The 18977-nt window shown below is 35.7% G+C and overlaps 3 protein-coding genes across 3 annotated transcripts; 1 reads left to right on the forward strand and 2 right to left on the reverse strand.

Annotated features, from left to right (window-relative positions):
- The first annotated feature begins 201 nt into the window (after positions 1–201).
- On the forward strand, positions 202–2998 carry LOC132166496 (pre-mRNA-splicing factor SLU7-A). The gene is given in 10 exon segments (XM_088511740.1): positions 202–322; positions 325–366; positions 369–472; positions 474–631; positions 801–936; positions 1096–1395; positions 1773–1989; positions 2132–2235; positions 2529–2597; positions 2719–2998. Coding segments are annotated over 10 exon segments (1248 nt in total). The 5' UTR covers positions 202–282; the 3' UTR covers positions 2797–2998.
- Positions 2999–10859: 7861 nt separating this feature from the next.
- Positions 10860–13307, reverse strand: LOC132166448 (pre-mRNA-splicing factor SLU7-like). The gene is made up of 7 exons (XM_059577264.2): positions 13286–13307; positions 12970–13133; positions 12609–12721; positions 12118–12498; positions 11863–11998; positions 11408–11707; positions 10860–11259 (listed from the first exon to the last, which is right to left on the reverse strand). Exons 1-7 carry the CDS (start codon positions 13305–13307, stop codon positions 11071–11073), a joined length of 1305 nt encoding a protein of 434 aa, XP_059433247.2. The 3' UTR covers positions 10860–11070.
- A 3326-nt stretch (positions 13308–16633) lies between these two features.
- LOC132166118 (transcription factor MYB30) lies at positions 16634–18371 on the reverse strand. The gene is made up of 3 exons (XM_059576883.2): positions 18123–18371; positions 17879–18008; positions 16634–17341 (listed from the first exon to the last, which is right to left on the reverse strand). The coding sequence occupies exons 1-3, from the start codon at positions 18253–18255 to the stop codon at positions 16801–16803; spliced, it is 804 nt and encodes a 267-aa protein (XP_059432866.2). The 5' UTR covers positions 18256–18371; the 3' UTR covers positions 16634–16800.
- Positions 18372–18977: the final 606 nt, after the last annotated feature.

Here is an 18977-nt window from a genome sequence, read left to right on the forward strand (position 1 = left end):
ACCTGAGTGTCAGTACTCCTCCCAAACTCTATCTGGCAATCAAATGGCTAAATACAACCTAGTCTAGCAATTCATCCAAAGTCCATTGGTGGTAATGCCAAAAACTTGGGTGGTTGGCTTGTGTATGGCCTTCTCTTCTTACCAACCAAAAGAAGCCTATGTTAGTTCTTGTCTTTATTGCATGTGCAGTGTAATAATTTATAAATGCTTTTTAACAGCTGTGGAGCTATGACACACGATTCAAAGTCATGCATGGGATAGACCCCGGAAAGTGGGAGCAAAATGGACGAACAAACACATGCACCTGATGAAAAGATAGAGACATTGAGCTTGACTATGATGGAAAACGGGACCGGTGGAATGGCTATGTGCATCCACCTATGCCTATGTCATTGAGAGATATGAAGCAAGAGATGAAGCTCGAAGGAAATACCTGAAAGACCAACAGCTTAAGAAACTTGAGGAGAAAAACACATAACCAAAATGATGAGGCTGGGGTAAGTGATGAGGATGAAGAAGAAGATGGTCTAAGGGTAGATGAAGCCAAGGTTGACGAGAGCAAACAAATGGATTTTGCAAAGGTTGAAAAGCGTGTACGTACAACAGGTGGTGGAAGCACCGGAACTGTGAGGTGAGGGTTCCCTTCTAATATCACTCCAATGAAAGAGGAAAATTGAATGTTTTCTTTTTGGAATATAGTTGGTTGTGTTTGCTGGCCCTGTATACAACTATGTGGAAATATATTCCCACTTGTGTGTTGGATGTTATACATAGTCATTACTTAAGTATACATTTTGCAGGAACTTGCGTATTCGGGAGGACACGGCAAAATATCTTTTAAATCTTGATGTCAACTCTGCACATTACGATCCCAAAACCCGGTCCATGCGTGAAGATCCTATGCCAGATGCAGATCCTAATGAGAAGTTCTATGGGGTAGGTGCCCTTGAAGATTAGATATTGTATTATGTTAAATTACCAAAAAACTTAATCATTTAATTAAATATTTTAACATTATGATTTTTTTTAAGGTGCAGCTGCAAAGTTATATTATATATTGATCTCACTTTGGTTTTTTGAATTTTTATATTATAGGGAGATAATCAACATAGAGATAGTGGTGAAGCTTTGGAGTTCAAGCAACTTAACATCCATTCTTGGGAAGCATTTGACAAGGGACAAGACATTCACATGCAAGCAGCTCCGTCCCAAGCCGAGTTGCTTTATAAGAATTATAAGGTCATCAAGGAGAAATTGAAATTCCAAACAAAGGACACCATCTTGGAGAAGTATGGCAATGCAGCTGCTGAAGAAGAACTTCCAATGGAGCTTCTACTCGGACAAAGTGAAAGACAAGTTGAATATGATCGTGCTGGAAGGATAATAAAGGGGCAGGTATGATTTCTAGTAATGGTCTACTCTTAATTCTTATTACTCTCTTAATTTTGCAATTCAACTTTTGATGAGCAAATGATGCTTGCAAAGAAGAAGCATGTGCTCTGGACTGTGTTGATTTGTGTAGATTTTGAAACGTCTTGATTATTGTCTGCAAGATGTCTGAATCTTTTGGGGCAAAAGTTTGGTCTGTGCTCTTTGATATGTCAAGTCTTCATTGTTCTGCATGAATAATTTTCTTTAGCATTGTCAGTCTTGTAATTCTTATTTTGTGCATGAGACTACAAATGCTCAATTACAATCATTACAGAAGAAAGTCAATCTTTCATGTTTTATTTTTTTGTTTGCTTAAATAGTCTGCCTTATTCTATGCACAGGAGAAGGCACTTCCAAGAAGCAAATATGAAGAAGATGTATACATTAACAACCACACATATGTTTGGGGTTCGTGGTGGAAGGATCATCAGTGGGGCTACAAGTGCTGCAAGCAGATGATCCGAAATAGCTATTGCACTGGTGCCGCCGGAATAGAAGCTGCTGAGGCTGCAACAGATCTTATGAAGGCTAATATTGCTCGTAAGGAAGCTACTGAAGGTGTGTATAGTTTCAGTCTTCTTATTTTCGGGTCTTCCCATTTTTGTAATATTCTTATTGAAATAAAAAGCATCTTTGTGTTGGCTTTCAATTTTTTGTATTACTGCTTAAAGTTGACATTGTATTATGAACCTGAATACAGAGTTGCCTCCGCCAGTGGAGGCCAAAAGGCTAGCTTCTTGGGGAACTGATGTCCCTGATGATCTGGTTTTGGATGACAAGTTACTTGCTGAGGCACTTAAAAAGGTGAGCTTTATTATATTAGTTGTCTTTCTTCTTGTTCTTAATATATCTACTTCTTTCATAATTTAATTCACATTAGGATTTTGCCATTAGAAGTGGTGTTTATAACTTCTCTAGGCTCAAGTTAAAACTTTGAGTTGGTTTTTTCAAGTAGTGGACTTCGATAACCAATTCGAAGCAATAGTAAGTTGCAGAGATATTTTGTTTATGCCATCTAAATTTGTTGCTAGATTAGTTAGTTGACATTGTTTTGCACATACATTATCATTAACTAAAATTCGTTTTGGTTTGGACAGGAGGATGAAAGGAGAAGAGAAGAGAAAGATGATAGAAAAAGGAAGTATAACGTCAGATATAATGACGAGGTAGGATTTTTTAAAAGTGTAGATTTTTATTTTTTATTTTTGGGGGGAAAAAAAAGGTAGATTACTAGATTGTGTGTGGCTTTCTTGTGGAATTTCTCACCATCATTTTGATTGACTGTAGGTTACCCTGGAAGATATGGAAGCTTACAGGATGAAGAAGGTCCACCATGACGATCCGATGAGGGATTTCTTAAATTAAGACATAGTTTGTTTCGTAGAATGGAATAGCTATTTTTACTCCTTGTAACATTGAATATGTATTTTTTTTTTTGTTTGGTACAGTGTAATGCACGGGTGAATGAAATCATATTGTAATCAAATTTCTTAAACACCTTTATAATACAAACATAATTTACATTCTTAAAGTATATTTTTTATTTATTTTTAGGTTAAACTTTTTACTCTATTGTGGTTTAATAATTTTATTTTTTATGTTTTCAGTTTTATTTTGTATCATAAATGGTATTTAAGGGAGCCGAACTACTCCAACTTTCAAAATGGGAGTGCCGAACAACTCAAGGCCAAACCGGGGTGGTTGAGTCACCCTTAACAGCGATGGTTTAGATTATCCCCCTTTTGCAAGTTGAGACCAAAAAAGAGTTATAGACTACACTTTTAACCTTTTTTTTTTTTGGGTAAGAATTAACCTTTTTTCTTAAACATAAACATAACTATAACTTCCTCCAGTTTTCTACAATTCTTAACCATCGCCACACTAAAACTCGGCGGTGGAGAGTCTCGTGAGGGTAAGTTGGTCATTTAAATGAAAATTGGAGCTTGCCCAGATCGGAATCAGATAGGTTTGGTTGGGTAATCACATTCTTGGGTCGCCACGCTTAAGCCCATGTTTTAACGGGCCTACTTCTTCAAGCAAATTAGCAAAATGTGAAATGGGTTGGATCATCACATAGCGGCGGGGACCTTTGTTTTTTTTCTTTTTTCTTACAGCATAGACTGCATAGTGTTTTTGGAGGTGAATTGTGATTTGAAATGCAAAATTGTGATTTTATCAAATAGGTTGGTACTGGATTGGGCTTTAGTCCAATGGGCCACATATAGTCTTTTTTAGATGTTTTCTTAAACGGAGAGTTAGACTATTTGATGTCATACATTTTTAAGAGTTATATAATCTTTTTTATACAATATTTGTTTGGAGGTGGACATAGATAGCGTTTCCTAATTTTTTGGCCAAAAAATGATACATAGTTGTGTAGTAATTGTCTAATACACGACCCTTAATTATCAAACACTTAACATATTTTCAGGTTCATAATATATACAAAGTCGACTTTAAGCAGTAAATAGCTAGAATAAAATTGAAAACCTACACAAAGATGTTTTTTACTTCAATAAGAATTATATATTACAAAAATGGGAAGACCCGAAAATAAAAAGACTGAAACTAATTAATAGACACCTTTAGTTACGAGCAATATATATAAATTAGCCATTCATATAAAATATGGCTGCTGCAACATATCTTATATGTGTGTTCCGTATGTATAAGATATATGTGAGATGTGTGTGTTCCACTGTTCCGTAGTGGTGATACCGTCATGTGAGATGTGTGTAGGGTTGGTGCCTGGTGGTCATGCCGTCATGTGAGATGTGTGTTCCGTAGTCATGTATATATATAAGAGCATATCCAAACAACTGCTTCCATCTATAACCTCTGCCGGATGGAGGACGGCGATGAATGGCGAAGAAAAAAGAGAACTACCGATGTACGAATCTACTCCAGAATTCACAAGGTTCATACCAGCTTTGCACATCTTGTCCTATTGCATTACCATATATAATTATTTCCCCAACCCCTAACCGACTGGAATCCACAAGTTGAATTTAAAGGAGTCTCGTTTCATTTTACATGAGCAATTCCTGCAACTTACTATGTCACTGATCTTGTACTTGCTTTGTCAATCTTGTACCTACTTTATCAATCTCATTGCCAATAATTTAGATGGAAAAAATAATTTTTACATTTCATATTATTGAGCACCAAAAAATCTAATTTCTCTAAAATTTTCTTAGCCCTTTTTATACTTTTAGTTTCCATTTAGTTTTTTTTTTTTTTTTTTTTTTTTGGTTCAATGTTTTGGTTCTCTATTGGACGTTTTAGTATCTAAAATAAGTTGCTATTCAACATTGTGTGGATTTTAGTTTGATGGTTCAGTTTATTATTATTATTATTATTATTTTGGCTTATACATTGCTTCTATCAATTTGCAGAATCGACTAAAGTGTGGTTTGTGATTCTTTCAAATTGGAATGGGAGGTTTTGGGAAGAAGTTTGAGATATAAGATGAAGAAAGTCCATAATGACGATCTATCACCACGTACGGTGCCAAATGAAGAAATACTTGTAGGCTAAATTAAAGTCAGACAATACGGGTAAGGAAGGGCTTGTTTCACCGGCTTCATCCAATTCAATTCGCTTCCGATATGAAAGATATGGAAGATATGGAAGCCTACATCAAGATGAAGAAGGTCGACCATGACTTCCAAATTCTTAACCATCGCCACGCTAAATTCAGTGGAGAATGTGGGGACCATCGGACCCATGCGCATGTAGGGCTGCGTGTGGATTACTACCTACCAATTTTCAAGCCTTATTTTATCTCTTTCTCTCTAATCACCATTAAATTATAACTCCTTACGCTTATGCTACCTCTTCCTCCGCACAAAGAATTTGGCGTCCCAATTTTATTCTTGTTTGTACCTTTGGTAAAAAAAAAAAAAAAATTTGTTGCCAAAATGTGCCATTAAATTGTTTATATACTTTCAAATTATAAAGTGAGATAATTAATTATATGAATTTTGTGGGAAAAAAAAAAAAAAAAAAAACATACAGCTATAATTTGCAAAAGTGAGATGTCGCAAGGCATAACATCAAAAATATGTGAGGCTATCAATAATCTGTTTGAAAGCGTCAATGTTATTTATTTAGAAACTTTGTACACAATAATTATCCTTAAAAGATTTTAATAACTTTTTGAGGATGTTAGTTTATCTGACTTGATAGTTCATACCTTACTGCTTAAAGTGATTGGTTGGGATCTTGGATTTTTTATTCATTTATTTATTATATTATGGCTAATAACAATTAATTACACTCGCCAGTCGAGTATACAAATAAAAGTATTATTTCTTTATAATATTTCCAGCGGTTCCTGGATCTGCCCAAGGTCAAACTGTAGCTCAACGCCCGGCCTAAATTTGGGCCCAGATAGGTCCAAACGCTTCCTAGCTTACTTATGCTGAGCAAAATCAGACAAAAATAAAATAAAATAAAATTTAGATGACATGATATTATAAACGATGATAAACATAGAAAACATGCTATATAACTTCCTCCAGTTTTCTACTATTCTTAACCATCGCCACACTAAAATCGGCGGTGGACTGGAGAGTCTCGTGAGGGTAGGTTGGTCATTTAAATGAAACTTGGAGCTTACCTGGATTGGAAACGGATGGGTTTGGTTGGGTAATCACATTCTTGGGTCGCCACGTTTAAGCCCAAGTTTTAACAGGCCTACTTCTTCAGGCAAATTAGCTAAATGTGAAATGGGTTTGGTTGGGTTCTCACATAGCGACGGGACCTTATTTTTTTTCTTTTTTCTTACAGCATAGTATTTTGTGGAGGTGAATTGTGATTTGAAATGCGAAATTGTGATTTTATCAATTGGGTTGGTATTGGATTTGGCTTTAGTCCAATGGGCCACATATAGTCTTTTTGAGATGTTTTCTTAACGGAGAGTTCGACTATTTGATGTCATACATTTTTAAGAGTTATATAATCCTTTTTATACAATATTTGTTTGGAGGTGGTCTTAGATAGTATTTCCTAATTTTTTGGCCAAAAAATGATACATAGTTGTGTAGTAATTGTCTAATACACAGCCCTTAATTATTTATTCCAGGTGTCAACTGAACACCTTAAAAAGAGATGTCATGAGAAGCACATGAGGTATAGCTTTAACACTTAGCAAGTAACTTGTTATCAAAAGCTAAATCATCAAGGATATTGGTTCCCCAAGTTACCTAGCAAGCCTTCATAAGAACTGTTGCAGCCTCAATTACTTCTATTACTTTGAAGATAGAGAATATAAAAATACATATAAATGGGCCTGCATTCACATACTTCGACCTTGTTTGTTAAACTACATCACATTCTCCTATACTATTCATCTCATTTTTCAAAAAAATTAACATCAAAATATTCTCACTTTTTATATCACATTATTCACTTTTTATTTCTCATCATTTATTTTTTACTACTATTTAAATAAAAAAATCATTACTCCACTTTTCAATACAACTTTTTCACTTTTCTATAGTAATTAATACACTCATTTTTTTCCACACCAAACGTGAAGAGTGCATTGTATATTTACCAAACAAGGCCTTGTTTGCTGGTTTTGCTTGTTTGTAGGAAACTTCCCACTTTCAGGTTCCTTATTTGTGCTTACATGCTTGGGTTGTTTCGGATTTTAATTTTTTATTTAAAATTTAGACAAAGGTTTTTATTGTTGGAAATTTGGGGATTTCACTTGTGTTTTCTCGCTATTGCCATGGTTTTCAAAAAGAATCTTTATTGAAAGTATGTGAATGCGTGTAGGCCCATTTATATATATATTTTGTAAACCAATATTGTCCATCTTCGAAGTAATAGAAGTTTTTGATAATAAGTTACTTGCTAAGATCATTTACAATGGAGGAGTTAATTTTTTATGCAAAATGATTCTTCAAAATTGACTTTTACCTAATTTAGCTAATTAATTTTTAAATATCTCTGCATTTAATTAGCCATATTTCTATCTATTCTATGAAAATATTATTTTTTTTACTCTTTATTGGGAAATAGTTTTGAGAAAAGTTATTGAAAAAAAAAAACAGATGAGAAAAACAATAAAAAAAATAAAATGCTCAATTGAAAAGTGCTGTTACATTTGGCTAATCCAATGTAAGGGTTTTTTACAAATCTGATTAGCCATTTTAAGTAAAAGTAACATTTGACTTTTTCATTGTGAATGCTCTAAGTGTTAAAGCTATACCTGCTTTTCATGACGTCTCATGTGCTTAGAGATGATTATGTTCTATTATATAAGCCTATAAACTCAATTAGCCTCTAATGTACCCAAAAAGATTTAATATCTTAAGTTGTAGTCCATTTGTAATGTGAAGTTTACAATTTACTTTCAAGTCGGGCTGATTCCGCTTGTCAAAGGATTAGATTAAGGTGAATCTATGACAACCCAACTAATTTAAGTAGAGCATAAATCTACCTGAGATATTTACATTCATGAGTGAATTGAAAGATGGGCACTCTCCAAATGCAAAATAAGGGGAAAGACAATCAGAGTAATACCGGCTCTTAGGTTGGTGGGAGAGCCTCCAATTGTTGAATCGGATTGTTGATACACTAATTATGCACATCAAACTTCTAATGTCAAGAGACTTGCAAGAAAGCTAAAGATTAGAATAGCCCGCCAACGATGATGGTAGAACCACCTCCGATTGATGCTTAAGTTAGCGAAAATGATCTTAAGCAAAAGAGTATGCGTACAAGCATAATGAATGTAAGAGAATTAGTTAAAATGTACCTATGCCACAATTTTCTTCATTTTTTGTAATAAGCTGAGTAAGTGATGTAGATTGAAATTCAAGGCTTATCTTATCTTATCTTATCTTATCTTTTAGTCTTTGAATTAGGTTTCTTTGTTAGTCTTTTATTTGATTTAGTTATCATTCGTAGACTTCTAAATTAACTTTATTTCATTGTTACTTTAGGGCTAAAAGTCTTGGGCTATAAATATATGCTTTTAGCCTTTAACAATTCAGTTTATGATTATTATTGAGTTTGTTTAATAAGAATTACTCAGAGTTGAGTTTCTTTGTGTTTTTCCTTAAACCATAGATAGAATCTATAGTTTTTAAGAAGATTTCTTTGATTCTTGTGATAGTCTCACAATCTTAGAAATATTTATCCCTTCTACTTGCTGTTTTCTTGTTCACTACAATCCTACGCTGCATCAGTTGGTATCAGAGCTCCAGTTTTCTTTCCATGGCACCGCCAAACACAAGAAAAAGGGGCAACCGCTTTGCACATCTGGAGGACGTGTATGAACGTAAGGAAGCAGTCGGTGAAACACGTACGGAGGAGCAGTGGCAACGCATGGTGGATGAGGTGGAGATGCTGCAGAAAAAATTAAAGGGAATCAAGCGGCGATTCGTTGGCAACGCATGGTGGATGAGCTGGAACTACTACGGAAAGAAATAGAGATCTTCACAACTCGAGTTGACAACCGGGGTAGCCCTAAAGTTCGTCACCATCGAACGAATCAACACTTTGTGGATGAGGATAATGTGGTTGTCGGTCATAGGGCGTATTCTGAAAAACGGAGAGCACGATTTGAGACGGAGATGCCGCGACAAGCCAACTTGACCATTATTCGCGAGCCTCAAATCTATCAACCAAATTCATATTCTGTGGAGGAGGAAAAAGAATCTGTGGATGAAGAGTTTGAGGAGTCCGAATTCATTGATGAAGAGTTTAGACATGAAGATGTTGTAGATCCTTCGCAAGGATTTGTGGATTGGGATTCCCCACCAACCTATGATGACGATGTCAATGAGGAAGAACCGAGTGAAGGACCTTTGGCATCCGACCTAGAGGACGAGCACGAAGAGGATGGATTTTCTCCCATGCTTGACGGCCTCTACCCCGAAGAAGATGACCAAGAGGAAGAGTACAAAGAAGATGGTTTTTCTCCCATGTTTGGCGGCCTCTACCCCGAAGATGATCAATTGGAAGAGGAAGAGCCCACGAGTGACATCGACAATTATGAAGAGGTTGATAAAGTCTTTTCAGGTGAAGTGCCTAATTATAATGATGAAGAGGGTTATGTTGATTTTCTTGGTGTTGAAAATATTTTAAATTCTCCTAACAACAATTGTGATGAGTTCTATGCGGATGAAGAGAATTATATGTTTACAAGGGAAACAACGGTTGACCCGTCCTTGAGTATCTTCATGGCACGTGAAAGGGAGAAGGAACGAGAAAAGAACGGCAAATCTGAAGTATTGCCAAGTGGTGTGTGGGGCTTTCATGACAACCATCAAAGTATTTCGATGATGAGAAGCGTCACGTTTATTTTGGGGTGTTGCCTTGTTGTGATCTTGAGGAACGGAGAATGGAACGAGTTAACAGGGCACCCGAAGGACCGTGGAAAAGACAGTCCGAATTCGAGGGCGAATTCTCTCCAACCTCGGGAGGATGATGTAGATTGAAATTCAAGGCTTATCTTATCTTATCTTATCTTATCTTTTAGTCTTTGAATTAGGTTTCTTTGTTAGTCTTTTATTTGATTTAGTTATCATTCGTAGACTTCTAAATTAACTTTATTTCATTGTTACTTTAGGGCTAAAAGTCTTGGGCTATAAATATATGCTTTTAGCCTTTAACAATTCAGTTTATGATTATTATTGAGTTTGTTTAATAAGAATTACTCAGAGTTGAGTTTCTTTGTGTTTTTCCTTAAACCATAGATAGAATCTATAGTTTTTAAGAAGATTTCTTTGATTCTTGTGATAGTCTCACAATCTTAGAAATATTTATCCCTTCTACTTGCTGTTTTCTTGTTCACTACAATCCTACGCTGCATCAGTAAGGCAGATGCCACCAGAAGCAAAATCATCTATTAAACACAGTGATTTTATTATCCTCTTGTCCCATGGTCCGTCGACCTACTTCCCTTACTGAACAGGTTCCAAAAAGAAGGTTATTTAAGACTTTGGTTGGCTATCCTTAGAGAAGAGGCCACAATAATCTACTTTTTTTTCTTTTCTTTTTTTTTTTCACATTCTCAATTGACAAGTTATTAATGGGGCGGCTCTCGTTTTCATTTTGGGCTAGCAAAGGGGAGTGTTCCTATATATATATATATATATATATATATATTGTGATTTTTCATACACAATATTTTTAAGGAAATTATTTTTAAAAAAAATGTTTTTAGCGAAAACTATTTTCCAACAGAAATTATTTTCGTCGAAACAAATATAGCCTGTGCCTCGGTGAAAGATTAGAGGAAAACTGATTTGATTACATGACCAAAACAGAGGAATATCATCTTATTTATAACCAAGGCTTTACAGAGAAAACGAGAGAGCAAAGCACATACAAAGAGAAAGTGCATATGCCTATGTACAAAAGCAGTCTAAAATGTACAATAGAAACAAGACTAAGAAAGGAAAAGATGGACTTCTTATAGACAAGTTAGCAAGCCTTTAGCCCTCCACTGACGGAGGAAACTCTGTTTTCAGGTTCATAATACAAAGTCAACTTTAAGCATGCAGTAAATATAATAAAATTGAAAACCTACGTACACAAAGATGCTTTTTATTTCAATAAGAATATTACAAAAATGGGAAGACCCGAAAATAAAAAGACTAAAACTAATAGAATTAGCCTTCATATAAGATATATGTTGGCAGCCTCAGCAGCTTCTATGCCGGCGGCACCAGTGCAATAGCTATTTTGGATCATCTGCTTGCAGCACTTGTAGCCCCACTGATGATCCTTCCACCACGAACCCCAGACACATATGTGGTTGTTAAGGTAAACATCTTCTTCGTATTTGCTTCTTGGAAGTGCCTTCTCCTGTAAATAGAATAAGGCAGACTGCTTAAGCAAACAAGAAAATAGAACCTCATGAAAGATTTGACTGTAATTTCTTCTGTAATGGTTGTAGTACTTGAGCATCTTACTGTCTTATGCACAAAATCAGAATTAAAAGAAATATTCATACCTGCCCCTTTATTATCCTTCCAGCACGATCATATTCAACTTGGCTTTCACTTTGTCCGAGTAGAAGCTCCATTGGAATTTCTTCTTCAGCAGCTGCATTGCCATACTTCTCCAAGATTGTGTCCTTCGTTTGAGATTTCAATTTCTCCTTGATGCCCTTATAGTTCTTATAAAGCAACTCGGCTTGGGATGGAGCTGCTTGCATGTGAATATCTTGGCCCTTCTCAAATGCTTCCCAAGCATGGGTGTTAAGCTTCTCGAACTCCAAAGCTTCACCACTATTTCTATGTCGATTATCTCCCTATAATATAAAAATTAAACCAAAGTAAGTTCAATACAATATAAACCTACCTTAAGAAAATCATAATATATTATGTTATAATATTAATGAAATGATTAAATTCACCTAATCCCATTAGCTTTAAGCTTTTGGTAATTTGAGATCATAGAACTTACCCCATAGAACTTATCACTAGGATCTGCATCTGGCATAGGATCTTCACGCATGGACCGGGTTTTGGGATCATAATGTGCAGACTTGACATCAAGATCCAAAAGATATTTTGCTGTGTCCTCCCGAATACGCAAGTTCCTGCACAATGTATACTTAAGTAATGACATCCAACACACAAGTGAAGTGGGAACATATATATTAATTTGTACATAGTTGTATACAAGAGTATGCAGCAAACACAAGCACGAAGTCCGCACCTCACAGTTCCAGTGCTTCCGCCACCAGTTGTGCGTACACGCTTTTCAACCTTTGCAAAATTCATTTGTTTGCTCTCGTCAACCTTGGCTTCATCTATCCTTAGACCATCTTCTTCTTCTTCTTCATCATCCTCAAGTTTCTTAAGCTGTTGGCCTTTCTGGTATTTCCTTCGAGCTTCATCTCTTGCTTCATATCTCTCAATGACATGATAGGCATAGGAGGATGCATCATAGCCATTCCACCGGTCCCGTTTACCATCATAGTCAAGCTCAAATGTCTCAATCTTTTCATCAGGTGCAATGTGTTTGTTCGTCCGTTTTGCTCCCACTTTTCGGGGTCTTTCCATGCATGATTTTGTATCGTGTGTCATGGCCCCACAGCTGTTAAAAAAGCATTAATTTATCAATTATTACGCAATTAAAACTAATAACATAGCTAGGCTTCTTTTTGGCATTACCACGAACGGGAGAGAGGGGGAGAGATCACTCACTTTTCACAAGCACCCTTCCTGTATTTGTCAGCCTGGCAAATCTTCGCACCTCTGTCATACCATGATTTTGTGTAATTGGGATCTGATTTCCACTTCCTTTGATGCTTTAAACTCTGAAATTAAAGATGATGGAAAAAAAAAATAATAAGAACAAGCTCTACATGCATGCTGGTCTGTATTGGAACACATCCTTATCCATAGCTTAGTTTGAATTCAAATAATCAAGATTACAATATTTGTACGTATTTACAATTATCTAATCTGTACTATTTGAATTCAAACTAAGCTATGGATAAGGATGTGTTCCAATAGTCTGGTCTAGACGACAAAGAAGAAGAAGAGATCGAAGAAATCTACTTACAGGTCTGTCAGCATTGAGATACCAAGGTGCAGATGACATAAACTGGGGAATATGAGGGTTGATCTCTTTTCCATCCTCGTCAACCTCAGCAGGCGCAAGCCCAGCTTTACGCGCATCTTCCAATTCGATTTGCTTCCGACGGTCGTCCCTAGACTTAAACGCAACTGCAAGCCCCATGCACCGTATAAGCTAAATAAATATTTGATTATTTAATATGTTTACGTCATAGAAGATGAAAGAAAGCGAGTGAAAAAACCGCAAATCGGACCGGAAATTGACAAATTAGTGTTACAAACAACAACACGCATTCACATACCTGAAGCTGAAGCGATCGCCATCCCAAACCACAGGGTATGTATGTCGGTGCCGGTGCAGCGGATGAGTTTGTACGTCGAAGCGTTGGGTGAGTGATTCTCTGATTTTGATTTGATAATGAGTTACCCTATTTATAGAATAGAAATACTTGTAAGCAAAGTCTAACAGTAATTGTAAACTTAATTAAAGCAAATCTAATCTTTAATGATAGAATCCTAATAAAATAAAATATTTTACAAATAAAATTTTAAGGAAAACTTCATAAAACTCCTCTGAACTTTCAGCTATTTTGAGATACCTCTCTTAAATTTTTAAAACTCTCATTTAGGTCCTCTGAACTTTAGTTTTATCTCACTTTGAATCCTTTTAACTTTTTGTACTCATTTTACCCTCAACCAAAATTACATCATCACCTAACCGAAAACGACGTCGTTTTGAGTATAATATTAAAAAAAAAAAAAAAAAAAAAACCGAAATCAAGGGGGTGGTCCGGCCACCCCCAAAAGGCCAAAAAAAAAAAAAAAAAAAGAAGGGTAGGGGGGATCAGGTGCATTTGAGGGTGGTCGGACCACCCCAGCCCCTTGGGGGTGGTCCAGCCCCCAAAAGCACCCGATCCCTCCCCCCCCCCCCCCTTTTTTTTTTTTTGGCAAAGGGAGTGGCTGGACCACCCCCTTGGCCATGGGGGTGGTCGAACCACCCCCAGATCGGCCAAGGAGCTACCCCCGATTTCCTTTTTTTTTAAAAAAATATATATATATTTTATTTTGCTTTTCTTTTTTTAAAAGAAAAAAAAAATTAATGCCTAAAACGACGTCGTTTTGGGCCGAGTAGGTGTTGTAGTTTTAGGACACAAAATGACGTAGTTTTGGGGAGGGTAAAATGGGTATAAAAAGTCAAATTGTTTGACTTTAACGTTAAAATGGTCTAAAGTGAGAGAAAACCAAAGTTCAGAGGGCCTAAGTGAGAGTTTTGAAAATTCAGGGGATATGTCAAAACGATTAGAAGTTCAAGGGAGCTTTCTAAAGTTTCCCTAATATAAAATTGACAATCAAAATTAAAAATAAATAAATAAATAAATAAAACAACTAAGTTGCCGGTTTTTTGGGGCTAGCAAGGGAGATGTTCCTGTACACACGCGACTCGGCGAACCAAACTTGTGGGTTGGGACTGGATTTGCCTTCAGTCCAATGGGCCTTTAGCTGGGTCCACTGGACCTTACTATATCTGAGTATTCCACATGCTTTTAAGATATTTTCAGGTGTAAAGTAGGCAGAGCCTTAATTGTTTATTTGACGTGTCAATTGGACAGCTAACTCCCGACAATGGAAAGAGAGCTTCCTAGATATTTCAGTGATGGATAATTGGGCTACTACTTTTCAAAATTAAATATCATCCAATTAATTGGTCTACAGTTTAATAATGACAGCTTCCAGCAAATTCCAACGACTTAATAGCTCTCCACAAAAATCTGTACATGCACCACTTTGATGTAATTGAAGTTATCGTTTTTCACGTCTAACCTTTTCATTTGCAGTTCAAAGTAGAAATCATTAATTGTCAAGATGTTGATTTACTAGTTTGTTGAATTTTATAATTTCATTAATAATCTACAAAAGTCTTCATGCGAGGACAAACCAATTGAGTGGATGTAGATCATGCAAATCGTTAGGGAAAATGCAAGGAATAAGCTATAACATTTAATTAAGAAGAGTTGATTAGCACCCTCCTAGCATAACATTTAATTGAGTGGATGCTATGGTTTGTATGGATCCCGAACGGGCGCAATCGGCTACTCTATTACAGTGCAATAGGACAGTTGCTCAAATAATCTGATAATTGTGCCGGTATATATGTGAAGTCCCCCCCAACTCTCACATGAGGTGTATTGCATTAAATCTCGATTGGCAGGAATGGAGCCAGAAACTATTATGGGTAAGGGACAGGAGTTAAAAAAATAAATAAATAAATAAATACCGTATAATTAGTAATAAAAACAGTTTTGATAAACTTTTCTCTGTTTTAAAATTAAAAACATATTTCTCTTCAAAATTATTAATAAATATTTCAAAACACTTCTCACTTCTATATAATTTTTAAAATAATTATAAAAAGGTTTTCGGTTTTGGTAGATGAAATCAAGGTTCCATAACTTTTTCAGCATGAGAATATATCCTGGAACACGTATGAAAGTTGATAACTCCAAATCTGATATGGGATCTATCATCTCTGCTTTCTATTATATGCTCTAAGTGGAGCCCGTGAATCAGAAAGGATGAGTCAGTATACCATACTATTGAAATTAAATTTTTGGAGAATCTTGGAATCCGACAAATATTTCCATTATTTGTCCTAATTAATTAAGTAGCCTTTAAAGGATGTGGCTAACCCTACTGTTTTATATATTAAAGAAGGAGAAGAACTATAGTGCTGCCATTAATCATTTGGTTTGAAAGGAGATAGAGAAAAAGAAAGAGTAAATGAGAAATAAACAATTTAACTCATTATTTTTACGTTGATATTATGTTAAATTATTATTTATCTAATTTTTTGCTTTCTTTTGTGCTATCGAGAGAAAGAAAAAAATCTCATGTTAAATTATTATTTATCTAATTTTTTGCTTTCTTTTGTGCTATCGAGAGAAAGAAAAAACACAGACACGTAGGAGGGAGATTAGACCAATGTGGGGATTATCTCTCACGGCCAGAAAATAATTCACGTTTAAGATTTAGTCTGTCTGGAGCAAATCTGTTTCATAATTAAAGTTGTATATGGGTTAGCGGAAGTTGATGTCATAGATAGAATTTAATTGTAAGAATTTTCCAATTGTATCTATGACTTTGTAATTTCATAACATTTGGCTATATTTTATCAAAGCTTTGTACTTTGTGCTGTAAGAACTGTTATGCCCTTGATCTTTTATCAATGAATTCTGAAAGATTTCCATTCAAATATATCTATATCCTTTATCTAAAAAATTTAAGTCGGTCGTTAAGAAAATATAATTTTAATCATTTAATCAATATTTTAACGACTACCATTCTAAAGTTGCATAAATGGAATTTGTTAGGACTATGGCGAGCAAATATTAATGCTTGATGTTGCAACATTTTTTAGTGCTTTGATAATGCAAGTATAAAGACTCTTTTTTTGACATGTTCACACAAGAGATAGAGAATTCGACCTAGTGACCTTCACTTTATGAGGTTTGATCCATTGCCGATTGAATTATCCATTTGAGGAAGCAAGTATGAAGACTTAAACATTAATGTTTCATTGAACATTTTAGATTATTTGTTAGTGTTTAGGTTGACCAGCTCTTTGACAAGTAAGTTTTTGTTTCCAATTTTGTGTGGTCTCCACTATAAATTATTCCGACAATTTGGACAATATTTGCACCTATGGATCAACAAATTGGACCGCAATGGTAATTCAAAGTGAATTTCCCACATGGAAATTAAAACAAATAGGAAAAAAAAAATTACAAACCAAAAGCTTTAATTATTTATAATTATCTAGTTAAAAATCAGGTAATTCTGGTATTTCCCCAGCTCTTGTGAAAACGTTGAACCAAAAGTCCATGCTATCATGCATGTTTGAACCGTAGCCATTGACAGGCTCCATAGTCAATAGTGGAGAAAATGGAACTTGAAGATCATGTGGATCACCACCAACTGCTGAAAAGTCACTCACCACACCACCTGGACTTTCCGTCGACAACACTTCCGACCAGAAATCCTCGTCCACTTCCGGGAAGTTTCCTGGCGATTCGGCTTTCGGGCACGTGTCGTTGTCATTGTTGTCGTCACCTATTGTCACCGAGGACGACATGTCGCTTGAATACTCTTGTGGGGAGACTGGTCGTCTATGTTCCAGGCTGTCGGAGTTTGCTTGGGTTTTGGCCTCCTGATCGTAATATTTCGATCTTCTTTTGGTGGCTGCTTTTGGGCCGGCGGTGGCTTCTTCATGATGTTTGAGCCTCTTTTTCAGGTGGGTGTGCCATACATTTTTTATTTCATTGTCTGTGCGACCAGGTAATTTCGCTGCAATTGCCGACCATCTGAAAAGGGAAGATCAAAATTAGGATTTTGTTTGAGTTAATGTTAATTAACAATGTCATACATGTTAATTGTTCTGCAGAATTTAGAAGGCTAGCTTCAAAATTTGCCTTGAAGTGCTACATCTAGGTGGCAGTATATTTCTCATGAATGCCTAATAAAGGTGTCTTTTTTCTATTAGGACATCATGATCAAAATGTTGCAGCAAGGAATCTTTTCAGTCCCACATGTTTCATACACACACCAAGAAAATGCATGGAAAAAAGAAATTAAAAAAAAAAGAAAAAAAAAAAGAAAACCCACTAAAAACAAGAACAAGAGGTCAATGCTTGGAACTATTTCAGAATAAAGCCTAAATCCTACAACTTTGAGGTGACAAAGTTTCTTCTCAGCATATTCATATTCAATCAGGTATATTCTGAAGAAACTTTCATAATATACCAAGATGAATCGATGATCGACCTATATATCCAAGAAAAAGAGTAGGCAAAAATAAAGAAGTGGCATGGGAATCTATCTTTATTGATCAATATACCAACCTGTTTCCTAACATTTCGTGTAAGTTTATGATGGTGTCCTCTTCTTCTCTGCTAAAATTTCCTCTTTTGATGTCTGGCCTCAGGTAATTTATCCACCGGAGCCTGCAGCTCTTTCCACACCTCAGTAGACCTGAAAAAGGGAAACCAAAAGACATATATAAATGATCTCTTCATATTAACTGAGAGAACCCCATGGTCGATCAATAGAATTAGATATTAATTTCAAGGCTCTATCTTCAATTACCAGCTTGTTTGGGGAGTGCTCGCCAATTGCCATGGCCATATTGTTGAATGTAACTGACCAGAATCTGATCTTCTTCAGAGGTCCAAGGACCTTTGTTCAACCCCATCTTCTCGCAGCATGGAGCTCTCACCATCTCTTCTATCAGTTTCTTAAGATCAGTTGGATAATATATCTTCTTTTTCTTTTTGTTGTTGTTGTTGTGATTTCTGGATATTGCTCGGTTTGTTGTTGTGCTCTCAAAGCTGAACATAATACGGAGGCCAATGAGGGGTATATATAGTGACAGAATAGCAGCAGGCGCTGCCACGAACAGTCAAAGAATTCAGTACATGTTGAATGTCAAAAAGCATACCCCGCCCACAATTTCTAGGAAATCTCATCTTTTTCTCTCTGTTTGTCTCTCTCTCTGTCCTTTGTGGAGTCAGGGCTGTACTGATGTGATTGGTTAGGTGGTCAAATGAAACGTGGGCTTATGCCAAAGAGAAGCATGAAAACAAACAAGTTCATGAACTTCGCATGCAAGTTGAGTTGTACTGTTCTTTTTTTAAGTCTTTTTTTGGACCATTCATTAATAAAATTTCATTATAATAAAAGTCAAGTTTTTTTTTTTTTTTTTTTTCCCCTCTATCTACTCAGAATAAAAATGGAGATGGCGCCTACAAACTTAAACAAGTAGTATCATGAGACAAAACTATAGATTACCATGAAAAGACTGCTTTATTTATTTTGCATTTTGTCGGTAATCTTACACTCTCTCACAATGCTCAAGTGTTAATTCTTTATTATTTATTATTGATTATACACTTATTAGAGCACTCACAATAGTTTGCGATTTTTTTTATTTTATTTTACTGA

Source organism: Corylus avellana, chromosome 11 (genome assembly GCF_965113065.1).
Source record: "Corylus avellana chromosome 11, dhCorAvel1.hap1.2, whole genome shotgun sequence".
NCBI classification, from domain to species: Eukaryota; Viridiplantae; Streptophyta; class Magnoliopsida; order Fagales; family Betulaceae; genus Corylus; species Corylus avellana.

Excerpts from the sequence above, each read along its gene's own strand:
- LOC132166118 (XM_059576883.2), bottom strand. The coding sequence starts at position 18,255 with ATGGTGAGAGCTCCATGCTGCGAGAAGATGGGGTTGAACAAAGGTCCT. Across the intron at positions 18,009-18,122 it reads AGCACTCCCCAAACAAGCTG|GTCTACTGAGGTGTGGAAAG; the intron begins GTAATTGAAGAT and ends TCCCTTTTTCAG. Across the intron at positions 17,342-17,878 it reads CACGAAATGTTAGGAAACAG|ATGGTCGGCAATTGCAGCGA; the intron begins GTTGGTATATTG and ends TTCCCTTTTCAG.
- LOC132166448 (XM_059577264.2), bottom strand. The coding sequence starts at position 13,307 with ATGGCGATCGCTTCAGCTTCAG. Across the intron at positions 11,999-12,117 it reads GGAAGCACTGGAACTGTGAG|GAACTTGCGTATTCGGGAGG; the intron begins GTGCGGACTTCG and ends TACATTGTGCAG. Across the intron at positions 11,260-11,407 it reads GAAGGATAATAAAGGGGCAG|GAGAAGGCACTTCCAAGAAG; the intron begins GTATGAATATTT and ends TTCTATTTACAG.